Source organism: Eptesicus fuscus, chromosome 4 (assembly GCF_027574615.1).
Source record: "Eptesicus fuscus isolate TK198812 chromosome 4, DD_ASM_mEF_20220401, whole genome shotgun sequence".
Classification (NCBI taxonomy): domain Eukaryota; kingdom Metazoa; phylum Chordata; class Mammalia; order Chiroptera; family Vespertilionidae; genus Eptesicus; species Eptesicus fuscus.
In genome coordinates this window covers 33,514,775-33,525,702 of record NC_072476.1, presented here as the reverse complement: position 1 = coordinate 33,525,702, position 10,928 = coordinate 33,514,775, and the positions used below count along the sequence as shown (strand labels likewise).

The window sequence follows — 10,928 nt, the reverse complement described above, 5'->3', positions numbered from 1 at the left end:
GTCAGAATGCTGCCATGAAGACCATTGCAGGAAAGGGACACCCAACCTCTCTAGTTTTTGAGGTTGTGATGGTTTGTTTTATGTGTCAATTTGGCTAGGCTATGGTACCCAGCTGTTCGGTCATACAGCAGTCTAGATGTTGCTGTTAAAGGAAATCAGAATGTGTCACCACAAAATAAGCCTCTTTGACAAAAATTTATTTTGAGCTAAAGGTAGTTTTTATAAATAGTAGGAACAGAAAGGACACTCTGGCTACCACCCCCCCTTTCTTCCTGAAAGCAGATCAAACTCTCATGTGGACGATAACCTCCAAGGAGGAAAGTAATATTCTTATCATCAAGGATGGAAAGTTGAAACCTAGAGAATTCTGTTAAATAGGCCTTGTTAAAATAATTATTACCTTCTTTATCTTCCCCACATAGTTTAGTCACATTTCCACAAGTTCTTCACTTTGTTCAACCTAGTATAAAAGTGTTTGGGTTTTGCCACTTCTTTGGGCCTTCATTTCCTTATGAAGGCTCCCATGTCACATAAAATTTATATTAAATTTGTATCCTTTTCTCCTGTTAATCTGACTTATGTCAATTTAATCCTCAGGTCCAGCTGAAAACCCTAAGAGGGTAGAGGTAAAATTTTGCCTCCCATACACTGTGAGGGTCTTAAAAAAAAAAAAGATATGATGAATACTTAATTTTAAATGAAGGAGATTAGCTTCCGTACTGTAGGTGGGCCCCATCCAATTGGTTAAAGACCTTAAGAGAAAAGACAGAGGTTTTTCAGAGAAGAAGAAATTCTCCTCTAAACTGTAATAAAAACCCTGGCTGAGTTCCAGCCTGCTGCTCTGCAGAATTCACTCAAAATTACACATGAACTCTTCCCTGAATTTCCAGCCTGCCAGACAACGCTACAAATTTTGGACTTGCCAGCCCCCACAAATGCATGAGCTAATTTCTTAAAATAGCTCTTTATTTCTCTCTCATTCTCTGTAGAACCCTGACTAGTACAATGGTTAACTTATGGCTAATTTCTGTTAGTTTTGTGTCTTTGTTGCCTCCTTTAGCATTCTCCTTCTCTTGAATACAGATTTTTTTTTCCCACAGGAGAAAGTAAAAGATTTTAATATATGCACATGGAGAATACACATAGGCATGAAAATTCCAAAGACAGTGAGGCAACATTGGATATATAAGAAATTTTGGACAAAAGAGAAAATGGGGTGGAGGGACAGAGTATTAGATTTTAGAAATGAGAATGAGCAATTAACAAGAAGTTGAGAAAGAGTGAACATACATGGCAGGAAAATTCTTGCTAGGCAACTCAGAAACAGTGGAACACAGGGTATCTAGCTAACAGGCCCCTGCCTGAAACCCTCTTATTTGCCATAAATAAAAAATTTACAGTTTCTAAAAAGAGGGCTGCAATATATAAAGTTAGTGTTACCATTTGGGGAGAGAAACACTGAATAGGTTAAGAAAAAAAAAAAAAGCAGGAATCAAAGGTTTGTTTTATCTTAAAAAAAACTTTTGCTCCACACAGAATCTTTAAGAAATAGAATTATTTTTGCCATAGCCCATTCAGGTTGCTCTAACAGAATATCAGAGATGAGGAGGCTTATAAAATAGACAAGTATACAAAACGTATCTATTGTTCTTATTGAAAAAAGTTAACACAAAGCAGAAAATGTGGTGTTAGTTTTCTTCTTCCTCTTTCTCTGTAATTACTAGGGTACCATCCAGCTTTTTCAGTTTGGGCACTCTCTTGGTTGCCTCCTTAATCCAGTTCCCCTAGCGGGATGCTTCTCTTCCAAAGGATTGCCTACAAAACCAGGTATGACAGTTCTGCCAGCCTCACAAACTCGGCCCAGTCTTTCTCGCCAGGTTATTGGCTCACTTACACCTTGAGAGGCATGGAGGCCAAGGCTGTGATGTTTTCAACATTTCATGCCTAAAGCACGTGACTATTCCCCTGAAGTCTTTGGAAAGTGCTGGTTGAATGGATATATATGTCAGGGTTAAGAGAACTAAGAGAGGCACAGTTGGGGTTGGGAAGTCTATTCCCTATTATGTAGGGAATAATGAAGGGATTCTTCATTACATGGATCCCTTCCAACTTCTCAATATAATTGTAGGAGATCAATAAGAAGCATGGGGCAGGATGCACATTCATCTTCCCTATAGGGGGAATCTGGGCATAAAGCGTTATCTCTTTGGCTTCAGGTAGCTTCTAACTGGTTTTCTTTTCCCATCTGGCTAGGGCTTCTTTGATTGTTGTTGCTTTTGCCATTCCTCGATTGCTACTGTCACTCCAGGTTTTCTGTTTGTTTTTTGCTTTGAAACTAGACCTCTTTGTTTCTCACATACAACCTCCTTTCTTTTTCCTAGTACTGGTTACTACCGTATCAAACAGCCATCAATAGACTTCTCAACCCCAACTGTGCCTCTCTTAGTTCTCTTAACCCTGACATATATATCCATTCAGCCAGCACTTTTCAAAGACTACAGGGGAATAGTCACGTGCTTTAGGCATGAAATGTTGAAAACATCACAGCCTTGGCCTCCATGCCTCTCAAGGTGTAAGTGAGCTAAGCAGGCAAACAAAGAATTGCAGTGATGTATAGTAAGTGTTACACTAGATATATGAAACTCTTAGGTATTGGTGGGACAAGGTGAGAGTGCTGAAAGGGGGCCAAGTTGTGGGTAAATGAAGGTATGGGTGATTTCCAATCAGGATGCTCTAGTAGGCTGAGAGAGGGAGTATTGAGATCATGTGGAAATGGCTTGGACAAGAAGAAGGAGGCCAGCTCTGCCACTAGGATGGATGTAAACACGTTATCTATATATATAAATGCCTAAGCGACCGTCACAACCAAAACAACCAAATGGACAACCAAACAGGCTGCGTGGGGCGACCAGGCCGGCAGGGGGGTTAGTGAGGGATGACCAAATGACTGAACAGCAGACTGTGTAGGGCGATCAGGCCAGCAAGGGGGGGGGGGGGCAGTGAGGGGCAACCAGGCTGGTGGGGGGGCAGTTAGGGGTGATCAGACAGGCAGGCAAGCAGGTGAGCAGTTAGGAGCCAGTGGTCCCGGATTGGGAGAGGGATATTCGACTGCCCTGTGGGATCGGGCCTAAACCGGCAGTCTGACATCCCTTGAGGGGTCCCGGATTGAAGAGGGTGCAGGCTGGGCTGAGGGGACCCCCCCCCCAATGCACAAATTTCATGCACTGGGCCTCTAGTCTCACATATCAGAATTTGTCCCCTCCTTTTCAAAAGAAGAAAGTGCCATGGAAGGGCAAAGAGCAGAGTTAGAGACCATGAAGCCAAAGAAAAAAGTCTCTGAAACCAGAATGAAGTTCTGGAAATGATTGGGACAATACAGAAAAACAACACAAAACGATTCCACTTTCAGTTTAGCAATGTGCTAGATACTGGAATTTCAAAGGCACACTAGGTCCTATGTTCAAAGAACTCATAGTCTAAGACAAGTCGCATGAGCACTCACCAGAATGTTCTTCCCCCAGGTAGAAAATAATGGCACGATGTACTCCCTCAGGTCTCTGTTTAGCTGTCACCTCATCAGAGAGGCTGATCCTGCTCGCTTGATATAAAATAGCACACACACCACTCCTCCCAACCTTTCATATCCTCCCACTCCACATTTTTTTTAACCTTTTTATTCAAGTATAATATATATACAGGAAAAGTTTATATTAATATGTATACGTAGTTCACTAAATTTTCACAAACTGAACGTACACAAAACTCCAGCATCCAAATCAAGGAACAGCATTAGCAATGCCCAGAAATACCCATCTTGTCCAGTCTCAACCCTTCCCCCATGGATAACCACCATCCTGATTTCTAACAGAATAAATTAGTTTTGCCCATTTTTGAACTTTACATAAATGGAATCACACAGAATGTACTCTTTGGGGATTGACTTCTTTCACTCAACATCAAGTTTGAGCAATTCATTCAGGTGATTGTGTGTCATTTTCATTCATTTATTCTCACTGCTTTATAGTGTTTCATTACATGACTATGACACAACTTATTTGTCCATTCAATCATTGATAGGCATTTGGGTAGTTTTCAATTTTGAGTTATTAGGAATAAAGCTTCTCTGAACATTCCAGTACATATCTTTGGGTGAACATTTCTGTTGGGTATAGACCTTGGAGTGAAATTGCTGGGTCACAGATTTACATTTTTTAAAAAGATTTTAAGAAATTATTAAATCTTTCATGTATTAAAAACAGTGTGTGAATGTACAGACTTAGAACTTAAGAAATAGAATATTACTGCTATAGTCCATTCAGGCAGCTATAACAGAATACCAGAAGTAAGGGGGCTTATAAACAACAAGCATTTATTTTTCACATTTATGGAAGCTGGGAAGTCCAAGATCAAGGCACCAACAGATTCAGTGTCTAGGGAGAGCTCACTTTCAGGTTCATGGATTGCCATCTTTTTGCTGTGTCCTTACATGATAGAAGGGGGAAAGAGACTGTGGGGTCTCTTTTATAAGGGCTCTATCCTTATGACCTAAGCACCTCCAAAAGTCCCCACCTCCAAACACCATCACATTAGGGATTAGGTTTCAACATATGAATTTGATCGGAAACACAAACATTCAGTCTATAGCAATTATCAACATTTTTAAACTTTTTGTACTTCTATCTTACTCCCCTCTCTATGCCAATAGTAACCATGATTCCAAATTTTATTATTCCCTTGATCTTTATCATTTTGAGATATACTTCCCTGTTGTGTGTATGTGTGTGTATGATCTCCCTAAATGATACATTATTTTTTTTTTTATGTTTTTGAACTTGGTGTAAATGGAATTCTGTTTATTGTTCTTCATAGCACTTCTCACCAATTAACATTTATTTTCTTATTTATTTATTTATCGTCTTGGTCCTCTCTCCCTCACAGCTCCTTGAAAACAAACAAAAATATGTCTTGTTCTTACTCGCTATTGTACGTCCAGTTCTAAGAAGAGTGTGTGGTACACAGAAGGTGCTCAATGAACATTTGGTGAATGAAATAATGAGAGAAATTTTGCTTTTCTATATGACTACTATTATTCAAGCTGTTTGTGAAAATGAAACAATTCGAATGATGGCTAATAAGCATTGTCCTGCTAAGGGCAAGAAAAATGAGTGCAGGAAATTCAGTAATATTAAATGTAGATTAAAATAACAGGAAACATAGTTGGCCCATGGAGTGATGGAAAAAGCATCAGCCTCAGCGTCAGCAAACTTAGACTGGAATCTGGCTTTGCCACTTGCCAGCAATGTCCCTTAGAGCAAGGCTCAACCTCTCTTGAGTTTCCACTGCCTTGATTGCAAAATGAGAATACTATTATAGGATATGTAATGTGAAGGTTAGATGAGTTCATGGATGGAAATGCTCTGAACAATAAATACAAAGAAAATTATACTATAAACTGTCATCAATACTAAGACCAGGAAAGGCTTTGCAAATTAAACATCTCCACAAAACTCTCTCTTTACATCTTCCTCCAGTTTAAATTTTATATTATAAACATACCTTCTTTTTAAAAAGGCAACTTCTCTAATTAGCTTTCTCCTCAAGCAATAGTATTTTGTTTGTTATTATACAACAAATTGTATAATTCAATTGTTATTATGTTCACAAGGTTGTGCAATCATCACCACTATATAATTCCAGAACATTTTCATCACCCCAAAAGAAACCCCATGCCTATTAGCAGTCACTCTCTATTATCCCCTCTCCCCAGCCCCTGGCAACCACTAATTTGTTTTCTGTCTAGTTTAGATGTACAGAGAATCACACAATATGTGGCCTTGTGTGTGTCTGATTTCTTTAACTTAGCATAATGTTTTCAATGTTTATTCATGTTGTGACATGCATCAGTACCTCATTCCTTTTTTACAGTGATAATTTGCATTGTATGGATATGTCATTTTTTATTTATCTATTCTTCTGTTTAGGGATATTTATATTGTTTCCATTTGGATAAATGATGCTGCTGTAAACATTTGAGTATAAGTTTTTGCGTGAACATATGTTTTCAATTCTCATAGGTAGCTATCTAGGAGTGGAACTGCTAAGTCATACAATAACTCTATATTTTATTTTTCCAGGAACAGCGGATGTTTTCCACATCAGCAGCACCAATTTACACCCCCACCAGCAATGTGCGGGCTCCGATTTCTCCACACCCTCTCCCAACAAGTACTTGTTTTATTTCTAGCATCATCCTTCACTTTACCTATCAACACTGCCTCAGTCATATTAGTATTGCAGCAGGTCTAGAAACTATTTAAATTAAAACACAACATTCCTACGTGACACCCATATATTTAAGAAATGGTCCAGCCCTAGCCGGTTTGGCTCAGCCAGCAGAAGGAAAGGTCTGGGGTTCAAATCCAGTTAAGGGCAGGTACCTTGGTTGCAGGCTCCTCCCTGGCCTGGGGCCCTGGTCGGGGCTCCTGCAGTAGGCAACCAATCGATGTGTCACATTGATATTTCTCTTTCTTTCCCTCTCTCTAAAAATCAATGGAAAAATATCGTGTGAGGATTAAAAAAAAAAAAAGGACTCCAACCTGGTCAGCATGGCTCAGTGGTTGAGCATCCATCCATGAACCAGGAGATCACGGTTCTATTCCTGGTCAGGGCACATGCCTGGGCTGCCAGCTAGATCCCCAGTGTGGGGTGTACAGGAGGCAGCTGATCAATGACTATCTTTCATCATTGATGTTTCTCTCTCTCTCTCCTCCTTCCTTCCTCTCTGAAATCAATAAAAAATATATATATATATATTTTTAAAAAGACTCCAAGTACTGTTTCTAATTTTTTCTGGCAGAGAGTATTCAGAATTGAAGCTGTGTTGCCCAGCGAGGGATTCAATTCACCATCACAGGGCTCCTCACAGAATCCCAGGAAGAAACCGTTTTGGGAACAAATCCTTGTATTAAACAGAGAGCTGTCTGGAGTAAGGGTAAGGGTAGCAGTTGAATAGCTTCTCACACGCATGTCACGTCGTTTCACTTTATTCTCTTGCTGTGGTCACCCTTGTGGGCAGTCTAGCCCAGGCAAAATATCTCCAACCCTCCGCACACAGGGTCCCCCTCTCCTCCTCCGGCCCCGCCCCTCCAGGTCCACTCCTTCGCCAACACTTCCCGCTAGTACTTGCGCTCAGGTTCAGAGGGGCGGGATATGGGTGTTAGAAAGGGTCTGCGACCAATCCGCGTGCGTCTGGGAAAGCCCGATGACGTAGCCAAGCTCCAATCCGCATTCTGGGGGTGGGGCTGAAGTCCGACTGGCGCGGCGCAGCGCAGCGCAAGGCCGGAGGAGGAGACGCCCTGGTGGAAGCACGTGACCTGGGTCTGGAGCCGGAAGCTTACTATCTGGTAGGGAGCGCCCCCCATCACCTAAGGCAGCGATGGTGAGTGAGGACGCATGCGCGGGAGGACGCGCTGGGGGCTCCTTGTCCCTGTTCCCCAATCTCTTTAGTTGCCCCTGCCTTGGCCGGCAGTCTGTCCCCACCTCCTATTCGCCCCTGGACGGAGAGGGATTGTTGAGGGCTGAGGAGGGATCTGTGGGAGGTTGTAGTCTGCGGAGGAGGATTGGACAGGGGGCAGGAGAGAGGCCAGTGGGGCTGCGAACGCCTCCGGGGGTAGCAACGGTGGGATGTGAAAGAACAGGGGAGCCCAAGAGCAGAGGGTGAGGACACATTGAGGTTCAAGAAGATCAGTGTTGCCCTACCTGGTTTGGCTCAGTGGATAGAGTGCAGGTCTGCGGACTGAAGGGTCCTAGGTTCGGTTGGGGTCGAGGGCACATGCCCGGGTTGTGGGCTGGAGCCCCAGTAGGGGGCGTGCAGGGGGCAGCCAATCAATGATTCTCTTTCATCTTGGATGTTTCTATCTCTCCCTCTCCCTTCCTCTCTGAAATCAATAAAAATATATTTTAAAAAGAAAAGAAAATGCCATTCTTTTTTTTTAAAATATATTTTTATTGATTTCAGAGCGGAAGGGAGAGAAACACCAGTGATGAGAGAGAACCAGTGATTGGCTGCCTCCTGCACGTGGGTATTGAGCCCGCAACCCGGGCATGTGCCCTTGACCGAAATCGAACCTGGGACCCTTCAGTCCACAGGCCGAGGCTCTATCCACAGAGCCAAACCAGCTAGGGCAAGACAAATACCATTTTTTTAAAAATCAGTGTTGAAGGCCATGTAAAGGGAATGGGAAAAGGGTCTGGAATGGCCCTGGCTTGGGAAAAAGAAGGTCTGGGACAGGTCATGTGAGACTTGGGTTGCAAAGGGAGAGAATCGAGGCCATCCTCCTAGCAATGCTTCTGATTGCATCTTTACCCACTAGACTTCTGCACTGACCCACGGGCTGGAGCGAATTCCTGATCAGCTCGGCTACCTGGTGCTGAGTGAAGGCGCAGTGCTGGCGGTGCGTTCTGGGCAAAGGGGGCGGGGGAAGTCCCCCCAAGTACACATAGCCCGGTGATCCCTTCTAACATTGCCCAGTTGAGCTTAATTTCCTGCTATTCTTGGTCTTAATTGGTATAGTACATTTTTAATAATTAAATCTCTGGAATCTCAGTATGGTAATTATTCTGAGGTAAAAGGGTTTACTAACTTTACCAAAGTCAGACAACTAGTTATAGGTTTGTTGTATTACCCGTTATTCTCGGTTATGTCTTTATTTGCTATTTATTGAAGAGGCTTCGTATTTTGTTTCATAGTACAATGTAGTGTTAGCTCTCTAGAAGTTTTCAATCTAGCTAGAGAGACAGGCTTAAGGTCAAAAGTTTAAAGCAATGCCAGTGGTCAAGATTACTGAAAGAGTTCAGAAAATGAAGGATTCAACCCTTAAGGTTATAACTTGTGTTATGAAAAGGAATCCTTGAAGGACAAAAAATTCAGCTGGGCTTAAAGGAAGAATGGTTGTGAACGGGCAGAAAAGGAGAGGGCTGAGATGGATATATTTGCAGGAGTGATGCCTGTTTTGATGGTGCGTTTATGTTGAAAAGTTTGGAAAGGTTTGGGGGAAGAAAAGGATGTGTAAGAAAAGATCTGATTGTGGAGGCCTTTCAAGACTGGGGCAATAGGAGCTTTGAAGAGGTTTTTTTTTAACAGAAACATGAGCTGATAAGATAGTTGAGCAAGATTGTCGTATTGGGTGAGATGGTGGGCTGGAAGGGGAGGAATCCAGAAGCAGGCAGGCTGTTGCAGAAGGAAATCTATGTATGAGTCTGGACTGGTGGCACTGAGGAGCAGGGAGAGAAGAGAATGTAAAGGAAGAATCAATATATCTTCATAATGACGAGAGAGAGAGAGGTAATAGAGGAGATACTTCTCCATTCAGTACGACTTTGAAATCAAGCCTACTACAATGATGGTTCCTCTAACAGGAAATTACTAAAGGAAGTTTACTGGGGAATGGGAGCGGTAAGCGGAATTTTGATGGCTTAACTTTAGACATCCAGTTTGACATAGAATAACAGCAGTTAATATATATTGCTAAGAGCTGTTTTAAGCACCTCACCAATATTATCTCACATAACCCTCAAGAGCCCATATGATAGGTGCTGTTGTCTCTAATTTACAGGTAAGGAAACTGAGGTACAAAGTGTCCAAGAGAGCAAAGGGCACTGAACTTAACCTAGTGGGAGGCTCATCCTGAGGAGGTAGGGAGTTGTGACAGTCACCTGCAAAGAGGAAGCCCAGGCCACTGTGCTATGATTACCCAAGGGCAGTGTAATCGGAGCGGAGGTGGGGAGCGGTGGGGGGGAGGTCAAGGACAAAAGGGTTATTTCTTTCAGATTCTGCAGACAGGGCAACACGTGGGAAGCCAGCAAAAGATAGAGCCTTGAAAGTCAGTGATGTTTGAGAATGTGGTCTTATCAAATAAATGGCGACAGGGAGAGAAATCAAGTTTCAAGGGATTCGAAAAGAATGGTCAGTAAAGAAATGGATGAGAGTCACTGCTCACGGGAGGCGGGAAGCCCAGTATAAGCATGAGAACCAGTATGGCATCTAGAAGGGCAACAACATCATAGGAAAGTTTTAGGTTTTGTTTTCCAAAACGGGTGACCTCGAGGGTGCTAGGGAGTGGAGAGGAAGAGGGTACCAATGCCAGAGCCAAAGTGGTTCCTGAAATTCTTTCCCAATTCTGTTCCCTAATTTCTGCCATCCTCCCTCCCTGTCTGCATGCAGTCATCTGGGGATCTAGAGAATGATGAGCAGGCAGCCAGCGCCATCTCTGAGCTGGTCAGCACAGCCTGTGGTTTCCGGCTACACCACGGCATGAACATACCCTTCAAGCGCCTGTCGGGTGAGCCCCATCCCCTGCCCCTACTGGTGGTGATAGGAAGTAGGGTGCTCCCAGAGGTGGGGTACTCTCCTGGAGGGGGGCGGGGGAAAAAGCACTGGTTTCCTATCAGCCTCCCACCATCTCCCCCTGGGGTCCCTGGTTCTGGCTACTTTATTCTCTTTGGGATTCACCCCTGCATCAGAAGGATGAGAAAGTAAGAGAAAAGGACGGAATGCAGACGTCCCATCTTCAGATCTCTGAGCGTCAAACCACCTAATTTCTTTGGCTCTTGATCCCAGCCAGTTTGTGTATGACCCCACGGAGGCCAGTACACCCCACTAACTCTGTGTTCCCTTCCCTCTCCCGGGGTTTGGGAAGGCGTGTCTCCCCTCCAGTGGTCTTTGGAGAACACACGCTGCTCGTGACCGTGTCAGGACAGAGGGTGTTCGTGGTGAAGAGGCAGAACCGAGGCCGGGAGCCCATTGACGTCTGAGCCTGCCACGGGGGGGAGAGGGGGGGGGGGAGGTGGACTGGGTCCGTGAACCTCTGTGATGGGGAAGATGCAACCTTCTCTTTCCTGGCCTGCTGCCAGACCGGAGGCGTTCTGCT

The 10,928-nt window shown here is 43.6% G+C and overlaps 1 protein-coding gene across 2 annotated transcripts; it reads left to right on the top strand.

The window, feature by feature from the left end:
* The first annotated feature begins 7,338 nt into the window (after positions 1-7,338).
* On the top strand, positions 7,339-10,839 carry LAMTOR4 (late endosomal/lysosomal adaptor, MAPK and MTOR activator 4). Of its 2 annotated transcripts, none has more exons than XM_028145207.2 (4): positions 7,339-7,438; positions 8,373-8,453; positions 10,223-10,340; positions 10,715-10,839. In XM_028145207.2, the coding sequence occupies exons 1-4, from the start codon at positions 7,436-7,438 to the stop codon at positions 10,810-10,812; spliced, it is 300 nt and encodes a 99-aa protein (XP_028001008.1). In that variant the 5' UTR covers positions 7,339-7,435; the 3' UTR covers positions 10,813-10,839. The 2 variants fall into 2 exon arrangements, with proteins under 2 accessions (XP_028001008.1, XP_028001009.2); XM_028145208.2 differs by having other exon boundaries at positions 10,698-10,833.
* The last annotated feature ends 89 nt before the right edge of the window (positions 10,840-10,928 follow it).

Excerpts from the sequence above, each read along its gene's own strand:
- LAMTOR4 (XM_028145207.2), top strand. Across the intron at positions 8,454-10,222 it reads GTGAAGGCGCAGTGCTGGCG|TCATCTGGGGATCTAGAGAA; the intron begins GTGCGTTCTGGG and ends GTCTGCATGCAG. Across the intron at positions 10,341-10,714 it reads ACCCTTCAAGCGCCTGTCGG|TGGTCTTTGGAGAACACACG; the intron begins GTGAGCCCCATC and ends TCTCCCCTCCAG.